Source organism: Heptranchias perlo, chromosome 11 (assembly GCF_035084215.1).
Source record: "Heptranchias perlo isolate sHepPer1 chromosome 11, sHepPer1.hap1, whole genome shotgun sequence".
NCBI lineage: Eukaryota > Metazoa > Chordata > Chondrichthyes > Hexanchiformes > Hexanchidae > Heptranchias > Heptranchias perlo.
The window spans coordinates 27,408,372-27,423,298 of record NC_090335.1 but is presented as its reverse complement, the minus strand read 5'-3'; the positions used below and the strand labels follow the sequence as shown (position 1 = coordinate 27,423,298).

General features: G+C 49.3%; 1 protein-coding gene across 1 annotated transcript; it reads right to left on the bottom strand.

Annotated features, from left to right (window-relative positions):
- Window positions 1-6,469: 6,469 nt before the first annotated feature.
- LOC137326828 (cysteine-rich, acidic integral membrane protein-like) lies at window positions 6,470-14,908 on the bottom strand. The gene is made up of 2 exons (XM_067992208.1): window positions 14,869-14,908; window positions 6,470-7,845 (listed from the first exon to the last, which is right to left on the bottom strand). The coding sequence occupies exons 1-2, from the start codon at window positions 14,906-14,908 to the stop codon at window positions 6,470-6,472; spliced, it is 1,416 nt and encodes a 471-aa protein (XP_067848309.1).
- Between the last annotated feature and the right edge of the window lie 19 nt (window positions 14,909-14,927).

Here is a 14,927-nt window from a genome sequence, read left to right as displayed (position 1 = left end):
GTTATTCCCATTATTTGTGATATTCCAAGTCCCAGTGTTATTCCCAATATGTGTGATATTCCCAAACCAGCGTAACTGCCTGTGATATTCCCAGTCCCATTGTTATTCCAATTACCTGTGATAGTCCCAATCATAGCATAACTCCCATTACTTGTGATATTCTCAGTCCCATCGTTATTCCCATTACCTGTGATAATCCCAGTCCCAGAGTTATTCCCATTACCTGTGATAATCCCAGTCCCAGCATTATTCCCATTACCTGTAATTTTCCTAGTCCCAGCATTATTCCCATTACCTGTAATTTTCCTAGTCCCAGCATTATTCCCATTACCTGTGATATACCCATTACCTGTGATATACCCAATCACAGCATTATTCCCATTACCTGTGATATTCCCAGTCCCTGTCTAACTGCCTGGTGACTATCTCAGTCCCGACGTTATTCCTATTACCTGTGACAATCCCAGTCCTGGCATTATTCCCATTACTTGTGATATTCCCAGTCACACATTATTCCCATTACTTGTGATATTCCCAGTCACACATTATTCCCATTATCTGTGATATTGCCAGTGCCGGCATTATTCCCATTACTTGTGATATTCCCAGTCACACATTATTCCCATTATCTGTGATATTGCCAGTGCCGGCATTATTCCCAATACCCGTGATAATCCCAGTCCCAGTGTTAGTCCCAATACCTGTGATATTCCCAGCCCCAGGGTTATTCCCATTTTCTTTGATTTTCCCAGTCCTGGCGTTACTCCCCAGTCCCGGCGCTATTACCATTACCTGTGATATTCCCAGTCCCGGTGATAGTCCCAGTTCTGGCACTGTTCCCATTACCTGATATTTCCAGTCCCGTGCTGTTCCCATTACCTGTGATATTTCCAGTCCCGGCGCTGTTCCCATTACCTCTGATATTCCCAGTCCCGCATCATTGCAATACCTGTGATATTCCCAGTCCTGGCGTTATTCGCATTACTTGTGATATTCCTATTCCTGGCATTATTCCCATTACATGTGATATTCCCATTCCCGGTGTTATTACCATTACCTGTGATTTTCCCAGTCCCGGCATTATTCCCTTTACCTGTGGTATTCCCAGTCCCGACATTATTCCCATTACCTGTGATATTCCCAGTCCCGACATTATTCCCCTTACCTGTGATATTCCCAGTCCCGATGTTATTCCCATTACCTGTGATATTCCCAGTCCTGACGTTATTCCCATTACCTGTGATATTCCCAGTCCCAACATTACTCCCATTCCCTGTGATATACCCATTACCAGCGTTATTCCCATTACCTGTGATATTCCCAGTCACAGCATTATTCCTATTACCTGTGATATTTCTAGTTCAGTGTAACTGCTTGTGATATTCCCAGTCCCAGCGCTGTTCCCACTACCTGTCATATTCTCATATTTAGCGTTATTCCCATTACCTGTGATGTTCCCAGTCTCAGCGTTATTCCCATTACCTGTGATGTACCAATCCCAACATTACTCCCATTACCTGTGATATACCCATTGCCAGCATTATTCCCATTACCTGTGATATTCCCAGTCACAGCATTATTCCTATTACCTGTGATATTTCCAGTTCAGTGTAACTGCCTGTGATATTTCCAGTCTCAACGCTGTTCCCATTACCTGTGATATTCCCAGTCCCAGTGTAACTGCCTCTGATTTTCCCAGTCCCATCGCATTTCCAAATATCTGTGATATTCCCAGTCCCAGCATAGTTCCCATGACCTGTGATATTCCCTGGCCCAGTGTTATTCCCATTATCTGTAATATTCCAAGTCCCAACGTTATTCCCAATATGTGAGATATTCCCAGACCAGCATAACTGCCTGTGTTATTCCCAGTCCCATCGTTATTCCCATTACCTGTGATAGTCCCAATCACAGCATAACTCCCATTACCTGTGATATTCTCAGTCCCAGCATTATTCCCATTACCTGTGATAATCCCAGTCCCACTATTATTCCCATAACCCGTGATATTTCTAGTCCCAGCATTAATCCCATTACCTGTGATATTGCCAGTCCCAGCATTATTCTCATTACCTGAGATAGTGCCTGTCCATGTTATTCCGATTACCTGTGATATTCCCAATCCCAGTCTAACTGCCTGTGATATTCCCAGGCCCAGCGATATTCCCATTACCTGTGATATAACCAATCATAGCATTATTCCATTACCTGTGACAATCCCAGTCCCAGTGTTATTCCCATCACCTGTGACATTCCCAGTCCCAGATTTATGCTCATTACCTGTGACATTCTCAGTCCCAGCGTTATTCCCATTACTTGTGACATTCCCACTCGCGGCATTATTCCTATTACCTGTGACATTCCCAGTCCCAGCTTTATTCCCATTATCCGTGATATTCCCAGTCCTGACGTTATTCCCATTACCTGTGATATTCCCAATCATAGAAACATAGAAAATAGGAGCAAGAGTAGGCCATTCGGCCCTTTGGGCCTGCTCCGCCATTCAAAATGATCATGGCTGATCGTCTAACTCAGTACCCTGTTCCCGCTTTTTCCCCATATCCCTTGATCCCTTTAGCATTAAGAAATATATCTATCTCCTTCTTGAATACATCTAATGACTTGGCCTCCACTGCCTTCTGTGGTAGAGAATTCCACAGGTTAACCACCCTCTGAGTGAAGAAATTTCTCCTCATCTCAGTTCTAAATGGCATACCCCGTATCCTGGGACTGTGACCCCTGGATCTGGACTCCCCAGCCATCGGGAACATCCTCCCTGCATCTAGTCTGTCTAATCCTGTTAGAATTTTATATGTTTCGAAGAGATCACCTCTCATTCTTCTAAACTCTAGTGAATATAGGCCTAATCGATCCAATCTCTCCTCATACGTCAATCCTGCCATCCCAAGAATCAGTCTGGTAAACCTTTGTTGCACTCCCTCCATGGCAAGGACATCCTTCCTCAGATAAGGAGACCAAAACTGCACACAATACTCCAGATGTGGTTTCACCAAGGCCCTGTATAACTGCAGTAACACACCCCTGTTCCTGTACTCAAATCCTCTTGCAATGCAGGCCAACGTACCATTCGCCTTCCTAACTGTTTGCTGCACCTGAATGCTCACTTTCAGCGACTGGTGTACAAGGACACCCAAGTCTCGTTGCACCTCCACTATTCCCAATCTATCACCATTCAGATAATAATCTGCCTTTCTGTTTTTATAACCAAAGTGGATAACCACACATTTATCCACGTTATACTGCATCTGCCATGTTCTTGCCCACTCACCCAACTTGTCTAAATCACATTGGAGCCTCTTTGCATCCTCCTCACAGCTCACATTCCACCCCAGCTTTGTGTCGTCTGCAAACGTGGAAATGTTACATTTAGTTCCCTCATCCAAATCATTGTGAATAGTTGGGGCCCAAGTACTGATCCCTGCGGTATCCCACTAGTCACTGCCTGCCACCCGGAAAAAGACCCGTTTATTCCTACTCTCTGTTTCCTGTCTGTCAACCAATTCTCAATCCATGCCAGTATATTCCCCCGATCCCGGCGTTTTCCCATTACCTGTGATATTCCCAGTCCCGGCGCCCACCCATTACCTGTGATATTCCCAGTCGTGGTGCTATTCCCATTACCTGTGATATTCCCATTCCCAGTGGTATTCCCATTAAATGTGATATTCCCAATCCCAGCGTTATGCCCATTACCTGTGATATTCCCATTCCCAGTGGCATTCCCATTAACTGTGATATTCCCAGTCCTGACAGTATTCCCATTCCATGTGATATTCCCATTCCCAGAGGTATTCCAATTACATGTGATATTCCCATTCCCAGCTGTATTCCCATTAACTGTGATATTCCCATTCCTGGTGGTATTCCCATTACCTGTGATATTCCCATTCCCAGCATTATTCCCTTTACCTGTGATATTCCCAGTCCTGGCATTATTCCCATCACCTGTGATATTCCCAGTCCCAACGGTATTCCCTTTACCTGTGATAATCCCAGTCCAGGCGCTATTCCCGTTACCTGTGGTATTCCCAGTCCCTGCATTATTCCCATTACCTGTGATATTCCCAGTCCCAGCATTATTCCATTACCTGTGATATACCCATTGCCAGCGTTTTTCCCATTACTTGTGTGTTCCCAGTCACAGCATTATTCCCAATGCCTATGAAATTCCCAGTCCCAGTCTAACTGCCTGTGATATTCCCAGTCCCAGTGCTGTTCCCATTACCTGTGATATTGCCTGTCCCAGTGTAACTGCCTCAGATATTCCCAGTCCCATTGTTATTCCCATTTCCTTGGATAGTCCCAATCACAGCATAATTCCCATTACCTGTGTTATTCCCAGTCCCATTGTTATTCCCATTACCCGTGATATTCCCAGTACCGGCATTATTCCCATTACCTGTGGTATTCCCAGTCCCTGCATTATTCCCATTACCTGTTGATATTCCCAGTCCTGGCGGTATTCCCATTACCTGTGATATTCCCAGTCCCAGCAATATTCCATTACCTGTGATATACCCTGTCCCAGTATTATTCCATTACCTGTGATATACCCATTGCCAGCGTTTTTCCCATTATTTGTCTGTTCCCAGTCACAGCATTATTCCCAATGCCTGTGTTATTCCCAATCCCAGTGTAACTGCCTGTGATATTCCCAGTCCCAGCGCTGTTCCCATTACCTGTGATATTGCCAGTCCCAGTGTAACTACCTTAGATATTCCCAGTCCCATTGTTATTCCCATTACCTGGGAGAGTCCCAATCACAGCATAATTCCCATTCCCTGTGTTATTCCCAGTCCCATTGTTATTCCCATTACCTGTGATAGTCCCAATCACAGCAAAATTCCCATTACCTGTGATATTCTCAGTCCCATCATTATTCCCATTACCTGTGATATTCCCATTCCCGACCATTTTCCCATTACCTGTGATAATCCCAATCCCAGCGGTATTCCCATTACCTGTGATATTCAGGGTCCTGGTGTTATTCCCATTACCTGTGATATTCCCAGTCCTGGTGTTATTCCCATTACCTTTGTTATTCCCAGTCCCGGCGGTATTCACATTACCTGTGATATTCCCATTCCCAGCGGTATTCCCATTACGTGTGTTACTCCCAGTCCCAGCATTATTCCCATTACCTGTGATATTCCCAGTCCCGGTGTTATTCCAATTACCTGTGATATTCCCAGTCCCAGCATTCTTCCCATTACCTGCGATATTCCCACACCCACCATTTTTCCCATTACCTGAGATACTCCCTGTCCCTGTTATTCCCATTAATTGTGATATTCCCAGTCCCAGTCTAACTGCTTGTGATATTCCCAGTACCAGCATTATTCCTATTACCTGTGACAATCCCAGTCCCGGTGTTATGCCCATTACCTGTGACATTCCAAGTACCGGCATTATTCCCATTACCTGTGACTTTCTCAGTCCTGGGGCTATTCCCATTACCTGTGGTATTCCCAGTCCCTGTATTAGTCCCATTTCCTGTGATATACCCAGTCCCGACGTTATGCCCATTAACTGTGATATTCCCATTCCCAGCGGTATTCCCGTTACCTGTGATCATCCCAGTCCCAGCATTATTCCCATTACCTGTGATATACCCATTGCCATCGTTATTCCCATTACCTGTGATATACCCAATCACAGCATTATTCCCATTACCTGTGATATATCCAATCACAGCATTATTTCCATTACCTGTGATATACCCATTGCCATCGTTATTCCCATTACCTGTGATATACCCCATCACAGCATTATTCCCATTACCTGTGATATTCCCAGTACCAGCGTTATTCCCATTACCTGTGACAATCCCAGACCCGGCGTTATTCCCATTACCTTTGACATTCCCAGTCTCGGCGTAATGCCCATTACCTGTGACATTCCTAGTACCGGCGTTACTCCCATTACGTGCGACATTCTCAGTACCGGCATTATTCCCATTACCTGTGACATTCTCAGTCCCAGTGCTATTCCCATTACCTGTGGTATTCCCAGTCCCTGCATTGTCCCATTACCTGTGATGTTCCCATTGCTGGTGGTATTCCCATTACATGTGATATTCCCATTCCCAGCTCTATTCCCATTACCTGTGATATACCCAGTCCCGGCGTTATGCACATTACCTGTGATATTCCCATTCCCAGCAGTATTCCCATTACCTGTGATATTCCATTTCCTGGCAGTATTCCCATTACCTGTGATATTCCAATTCCCGACGGTATTCCCAATAACTGCGATATTCCCAGTCCCGGCGGAATTTCCTTTACCTGTGATATTCCCAGTCCCGGTGGTTTTCCCATTACCCATGATATTCGCAGTCCCGGCGTTATTCCCACTACCTTTGATATTCCCAGGCCCGGCGTTTTTCCCATTACCTGAGATACTCACTGTCCCTGTTATTCCCATTAACTGTGATATTCCCAGTCCCAGTCTAATTGCCTGTGACATTCTCAGTCCCGGCGTTATTCCCATTACCTGTGACATTCTCAGTCCCGGCTTTATTCCCATTACCTGTGAAATTCCCAGTCCTGGCGCTATTCCCATTACCTGTGGTATTCCCAGTCCCTGCATTATTCCCATTACCTGTGATGTTCCCAGTCCGGGCGGTATTCCCATTACCTGTGATATTCCCATTCCCAGTGGTATTCCCATTACCTGTGATATTCCCATTCCAGGCGGTATTCCCATTACCTGTGATATTCCCATTCCCGGTGGTAATCCCATCACCTGTGAAATTCCCATTCCGGGCGGTATTCCCATTACCTGTGATATTCCCATTCCGGGCAGTATTCCCATTCCCTGTGATATTCCCATTCCGGGCGGTATTCCCATTCCCTGTGATATTCCCAGTCTGGGCGGTATTCCCATTACCTGTGATATTCCCGGTCCGGTCGGTATTCCCATTACCTGTGATATTCCCAGTCCGGGCGGTATTCCCATTACCTGTGATATTCCCTGTCCGGGTGGTATTCCCATTACCTGTGATATTCCCAGTCCGGGCGGTATTCCCATTACCTGTGATATTCCAGGTCCAGGCGGTATTCCCATTACCTGTGATATTCCCAGTCCGGGCGGTATTCCCATTACCTGTGATATTCCCATTCCGGGCGGTATTCCCATTTCCTGTGATATTCCCATTCCAGGCGGTATTCCCATTACCTGTGATATTCCCATTCCCGGCGGTAATCCCATCAACTGTGATATTCCCATTCCGGGCGGTATTCCCATTACCTGTGATATTCCCGGTCCAGGCGGTATTCCCATTACCTGTGATATTCCCAGTCCCTGCATTGTTCCCATTACCTGTGATGTTCCCAGTCCGGGCGGTATTCCCATTACCTGTGATATTCCCATTCCCAGTGGTATTCCCATTACCTGTGATATTCCCATTCCAGGCGGTATTCCCATTACCTGTGATATTCCCATTCCCGGCGGTAATCCCATCACCTGTGATATTCCCATTCCGGGCGGTATTCCCATTACCTGTGATATTCCCATTCCGGGCAGTATTCCCATTCCCTGTGATATTCCCATTCCGGGCGGTATTCCCATTACCTGTGATATTCCCAGTCTGGGCGGTATTCCCATTACCTGTGATATTCCCGGTCCGGTCGGTATTCCCATTACCTGTGATATTCCCAGTCCGGGCGGTATTCCCATTACCTGTGATATTCCCTGTCCGGGCGGTATTCCCATTACCTGTGATATTCCCAGTCCGGGCGGTATTCCCATTCCATGTGATATTCCCATTCCGGGCGGTATTCCCATTCCCTGTGATATTCCCGGTCCGGGCGGTGTTCCCATTACCTGTGATATTCCCAGTCCAGGCGGTATTCCCATTACCTGTGATATTCCCGGTCCAGGCGGTATTCCCATTACCTGTGATATTCCCAGTCCGGGCGGTATTCCCATTTCCTGTGATATTCCCAGTCCGGGCGGTATTCCCATTACCTGTGATATTCCCATTCCGGGCGGTATTCCCATTTCCTGTGATATTCCCAGTCCGGGCGGTATTCCCATTTCCTGTGATATTCCCGGTCCGGGCGGTATTCCCATTACCTGTGATATTCCCAGTCCGGGGGGTATTCCCATTTCCTGTGATATTCCCAGTCCGGGCGGTATTCCCATTACCTGTGATATTCCCAGTCCGGGCGGTATTCCCATTTCCTGTGATATTCCCAGTCCGGGCGGTATTCCCATTACCTGTGATATTCCCATTCCGGGCGGTATTCCAATTTCCTGTGATATTCCCAGTCCGGGCGGTATTCCCATTACCTGTGATATTCCCGGTCCGGGTGGTATTCCCATTACCTGTGATATTCCCAGTCCGGGCGGTATTCCCATTACCTGTGTTATTGCCAGTCCGGGCGGTATTCCCGTTACTTGTGATATTCCCAGTCCGGGCGGTATTCCCATTACCTGTGTTATTGGCAGTCCGGGCGGTATTCCCGTTACTTGTGATAGTCCCGGTCCGGGCGGTATTCCCATTACCTGTGTTATTGCCAGTCCGGGCGGTATTCCCATTCCCTGTGATATTCCCGGTCCGGGCAGTATTCCCATTACCTGTGATATTCCCAGTCCGGGCGGTATTCCCATTACCTGTGTTATTGCCAGTCCGGGCGATATTCCCATTACCTGTGATATTCCCATTCCCGGCGGAATTCCAATTACCTGTGATATTCCCGGTCCGGGCGGTATTCCCATTCCCTGTGATATTCCCGGTCCGGGCGGTATTCCCATTACCTGTGATATTCCCGGTCCAGGCGGTATTCCCATTACCTGTGATATTCCCAGTCTGGGCGGTATTCCCATTACCTGTGATATTCCCAGTCCGGGCGGTATTCCCATTACCTGTGATATTCCCAGTCTGGGCGGTATTCCCATTACCTGTGATATTCCCAGTCCGGGCGGTATTCCCATTACCTGTGATATTCCCAGTCCGGGCGGTATTCCCATTACCTGTGATATTCCCAGTCCGGGCGGTATTCCCATTACCTGTGATATTCCCAGTCTGGGCGGTATTCCCATTATCTGTGATATTCCCAGTCCGGGCGGTATTCCCATTCCTTGTGATATTCCCGGTCCGGGCGGTATTCCCTTTACCTGTGATATTCCCAGTCTGGGCGGTATTCCCATTACCTGTGATATTCCCAGTCCGGGCGGTATTCCCATTCCTTGTGATATTCCCAGTCAGGGCGGTATTCCCTTTACCTGTGATATTCCCAGTCTGGGCGGTATTCCCATTACCTGTGATATTCCCAGTCCGGGCGGTATTCCCATTACCTGTGATATTCCCAGTCCGGGCGGTATTCCCATTACCTGTGATATTCCCAGTCAGGGCGGTATTCCCATTACCTGTGATATTCCCAGTCCGGGCGGTATTCCCATTACCTGTGATATTCCCAGTCCGGGCGGTATTCCCATTACCTGTGATATTCCCAGTCCGGGCGGTATTCCCATTACCTGTGATATTCCCAGTCCGGGCGGTATTCCCATTTCCTGTGATATTCCCAGTCCGGGCGGTATTCCCTTTACCTGTGATATTCCCAGTCCGGGCGGTATTCCCATTCCCTGTGATATTCCCAGTCTGGGCGGTATTCCCATTCCCTGTGATATTCCCAGTCCGGGCGGTATTCCCATTACCTGTGATATTCCCAGTCTGGGCGGTATTCCCATTACCTGTGATATTCCCAGTCTGGGCGGTATTCCCATTACCTGTGATATTCCCAGTCCGGGCGGTATTCCCATTACCAGTGATATTCCCAGTCCGGGCGGTATTCCCTTTACCTGTGATATTCCCAGTCCGGGCGGTATTCCCATTACCTGTGATATTCCCAGTCCGGGCGGTATTCCCATTACCTGTGATATTCCCAGTCCGGGCGGTATTCCCATTCCCTGTGATATTCCCAGTCCGGGCGGTATTCCCATTACCTGTGATATTCCCAGTCCGGGCGGTATTCCCATTACCTGTGATATTCCCGGTCCGGGCGGTATTCCCATTCCCTGTGATATTCCCAGTCCGGGCGGTATTCCCATTACCTGTGATATTCCCAGTCCGGGCGGTATTCCCATTACCTGTGATATTCCCAGTCTGGGCGGTATTCCCATTACCTGTGATATTCCCAGTCCGGGCGGTATTCCCATTCCTTGTGATATTCCCGGTCCGGGCGGTATTCCCTTTACCTGTGATATTCCCAGTCTGGGCGGTATTCCCATTACCTGTGATATTCCCAGTCTGGGCGGTATTCCCATTCCTTGTGATATTCCCGGTCAGGGCGGTATTCCCTTTACCTGTGATATTCCCAGTCTGGGCGGTATTCCCATTACCTGTGATATTCCCAGTCCGGGCGGTATTCCCATTACCTGTGATATTCCCAGTCCGGGCGGTATTCCCATTACCTGTGATATTCCCAGTCAGGGCGGTATTCCCATTACCTGTGATATTCCCAGTCCGGGCGGTATTCCCATTACCTGTGATATTCCCAGTCTGGGCGGTATTCCCATTACCTGTGATATTCCCAGTCCGGGCGGTATTCCCATTACCTGTGATATTCCCAGTCCGGGCGGTATTCCCATTCCCTGTGATATTCCCAGTCCGGGCGGTATTCCCTTTACCTGTGATATTCCCAGTCCGGGCGGTATTCCCATTCCCTGTGATATTCCCAGTCTGGGCGGTATTCCCATTCCCTGTGATATTCCCAGTCCGGGCGGTATTCCCATTACCTGAGATATTCCCAGTCTGGGTGGTATTCCCATTACCTGTGATATTCCCAGTCCGGGCGGTATTCCCATTACCTGTGATATTCCAAGTCCGGGCGGTATTCCCTTTACCTGTGATATTCCCAGTCCGGGCGGTATTCCCATTCCCTGTGATATTCCCAGTCCGGGCGGTATTCCCATTCCCTGTGATATTCCCAGTCCGGGCGGTATTCCCATTCCCTGTGATATTCCCAGTCCGGGCGGTATTCCCATTCCCTGTGATATTCCCAGTCCGGGCGGTATTCCCATTACCTGTGATATTCCCAGTCCGGGCGGTATTCCCATTCCTTGTGATATTCCCGGTCCGGGCGGTATTCCCTTTACCTGTGATATTCCCAGTCTGGGCGGTATTCCCATTACCTGTGATATTCCCAGTCCGGGCGGTATTCCCATTCCTTGTGATATTCCCGGTCAGGGCGGTATTCCCTTTACCTGTGATATTCCCAGTCCGGGCGGTATTCCCATTACCTGTGATATTCCCAGTCAGGGCGGTATTCCCATTACCTGTGATATTCCCAGTCCGGGCGGTATTCCCATTACCTGTGATATTCCCAGTCCGGGCGGTATTCCCATTACCTGTGATATTCCCAGTCCGGGCGGTATTCCCATTACCTGTGATATTCCCAGTCTGGGCGGTATTCCCATTACCTGTGATATTCCCAGTCCGGGCGGTATTCCCATTACCTGTGATATTCCCAGTCCGGGCGGTATTCCCATTCCCTGTGATATTCCCAGTCCGGGGCGGTATTCCCTTTACCTGTGATATTCCCAGTCCGGGCGGTATTCCCATTCCCTGTGATATTCCCAGTCTGGGCGGTATTCCCATTCCCTGTGATATTCCCAGTCCGGGCGGTATTCCCATTACCTGTGATATTCCCAGTCTGGGTGGTATTCCCATTACCTGTGATATTCCCAGTCCGGGCGGTATTCCCATTACCTGTGATATTCCCAGTCCGGGCGGTATTCCCTTTACCTGTGATATTCCCAGTCCGGGCGGTATTCCCATTCCCTGTGATATTCCCAGTCCGGGCGGTATTCCCATTCCCTGTGATATTCCCAGTCCGGGCGGTATTCCCATTCCCTGTGATATTCCCAGTCCGGGCGGTATTCCCATTACCTGTGATATTCCCAGTCCGGGCGGTATTCCCATTCCCTGTGATATTCCCAGTCCGGGCGGTATTCCCATTACCTGTGATATTCCCAGTCCGGACGGTATTCCCATTCCCTGTGATATTCCCAGTCTGGGCGGTATTCCCATTACCTGTGATATTCCCAGTCCGGGCGGTATTCCCATTACCTGTGATATTCCCAGTCCGGGCGGTATTCCCTTTACCTGTGATATTCCCAGTCCGGGCGGTATTCCCATTCCCTGTGATATTCCCAGTCCGGGCGGTATTCCCATTACCTGTGATATTCCCAGTCCGGGCGGTATTCCCATTCCTTGTGATATTCCCGGTCAGGGCGGTATTCCCTTTACCTGTGATATTCCCAGTCTGGGCGGTATTCCCATTACCTGTGATATTCCCAGTCCGGGCGGTATTCCCATTACCTGTGATATTCCCAGTCCGGGCGGTATTCCCATTACCTGTGATATTCCCAGTCAGGGCGGTATTCCCATTACCTGTGATATTCCCAGTCCGGGCGGTATTCCCATTACCTGTGATATTCCCAGTCTGGGCGGTATTCCCATTACCTGTGATATTCCCAGTCCGGGCGGTATTCCCATTACCTGTGATATTCCCAGTCCGGGCGGTATTCCCATTCCCTGTGATATTCCCAGTCCGGGCGGTATTCCCTTTACCTGTGATATTCCCAGTCCGGGCGGTATTCCCATTCCCTGTGATATTCCCAGTCTGGGCGGTATTCCCATTCCCTGTGATATTCCCAGTCCGGGCGGTATTCCCATTACCTGTGATATTCCCAGTCTGGGTGGTATTCCCATTACCTGTGATATTCCCAGTCCGGGCGGTATTCCCATTACCTGTGATATTCCAAGTCCGGGCGGTATTCCCTTTACCTGTGATATTCCCAGTCCGGGCGGTATTCCCATTCCCTGTGATATTCCCAGTCCGGGCGGTATTCCCATTCCCTGTGATATTCCCAGTCCGGGCGGTATTCCCATTCCCTTTGATATTCCCAGTCCGGGCGGTATTCCCATTCCCTGTGATATTCCCAGTCCGGGCGGTATTCCCATTACCTGTGATATTCCCAGTCCGGGCGGTATTCCCATTCCTTGTGATATTCCCGGTCCGGGCGGTATTCCCTTTACCTGTGATATTCCCAGTCTGGGCGGTATTCCCATTACCTGTGATATTCCCAGTCCGGGCGGTATTCCCATTCCTTGTGATATTCCCGGTCAGGGCGGTATTCCCTTTACCTGTGATATTCCCAGTCCGGGCGGTATTCCCATTACCTGTGATATTCCCAGTCAGGGCGGTATTCCCATTACCTGTGATATTCCCAGTCCGGGCGGTATTCCCATTACCTGTGATATTCCCAGTCCGGGCGGTATTCCCATTACCTGTGATATTCCCAGTCCGGGCGGTATTCCCATTACCTGTGATATTCCCAGTCTGGGCGGTATTCCCATTACCTGTGATATTCCCAGTCCGGGCGGTATTCCCATTACCTGTGATATTCCCAGTCCGGGCGGTATTCCCATTCCCTGTGATATTCCCAGTCCGGGGCGGTATTCCCTTTACCTGTGATATTCCCAGTCCGGGCGGTATTCCCATTCCCTGTGATATTCCCAGTCTGGGCGGTATTCCCATTCCCTGTGATATTCCCAGTCCGGGCGGTATTCCCATTACCTGTGATATTCCCAGTCTGGGTGGTATTCCCATTACCTGTGATATTCCCAGTCCGGGCGGTATTCCCATTACCTGTGATATTCCCAGTCCGGGCGGTATTCCCTTTACCTGTGATATTCCCAGTCCGGGCGGTATTCCCATTCCCTGTGATATTCCCAGTCCGGGCGGTATTCCCATTCCCTGTGATATTCCCAGTCCGGGCGGTATTCCCATTCCCTGTGATATTCCCAGTCCGGGCGGTATTCCCATTACCTGTGATATTCCCAGTCCGGGCGGTATTCCCATTCCCTGTGATATTCCCAGTCCGGGCGGTATTCCCATTACCTGTGATATTCCCAGTCCGGACGGTATTCCCATTCCCTGTGATATTCCCAGTCTGGGCGGTATTCCCATTACCTGTGATATTCCCAGTCCGGGCGGTATTCCCATTACCTGTGATATTCCCAGTCCGGGCGGTATTCCCTTTACCTGTGATATTCCCAGTCCGGGCGGTATTCCCATTCCCTGTGATATTCCCAGTCCGGGCGGTATTCCCATTCCCTGTGATATTCCCAGTCCGGGCGGTATTCCCATTCCCTGTGATATTCCCAGTCCGGGCGGTATTTCCATTCCCTGTGATATTCCCAGTCCGGGCGGTATTCCCATTACCTGTGATATTCCCAGTCCGGGCGGTATTCCCTTTACCTGTGATATTCCCAGTCCGGGCGGTATTCCCATTCCCTGTGATATTCCCAGTCCGGGCGGTATTCCCATTCCCTGTGATATTCCCAGTCCGGGCGGTATTCCCATTCCCTGTGATATTCCCAGTCCGGGCGGTATTCCCATTCCCTGTGATATTCCCAGTCCGGGCGGTATTCCCATTCCCTGTGATATTCCCAGTCCGGGCGGTATTCCCATTCCCTGTGATATTCCCAGTCCGGGCGGTATTCCCATTACCTGTGATATTCCCAGTCCGGGCGGTATTCCCATTACCTGTGATATTCCCAGTCCGGGCGGTATTCCCATTCCCTGTGATATTCCCAGTCCGGGCGGTATTCCCATTACCTGTGATATTCCCAGTCCGGGCGGTATTTCCATTCCCTGTGATATTCCCAGTCCGGGCGGTATTCCCATTACCTGTGATATTCCCAGTCCGGGCGGTATTCCCATTCCCTGTGATATTCCCAGTTTTTTTTCTGTTGCCTTTCGACAATCGACTCCTCCCTCCTCGCGGGCGCCTTTGTGTCTCGGCCAATCCGAGGCGGGCGGCGAACACGGTTACCACAGCAACGACACCGCCGACGGCAAACTCCGTTCGTCATCCGCATTGTGTGACGTCAT

Coding starts and splice junctions, on each gene's coding strand:
- LOC137326828 (XM_067992208.1), bottom strand. CDS start 14,908: ATGACGAACGGAGTTTGCCGTCGGCGGTGTCGTTGCTGTG. Junction 7,846..14,868: donor TCGGCGGTGTCGTTGCTGTG/GTAACCGTGTTC, acceptor GGAATATCACAG/GTAATGGGAACACCGCCCGG.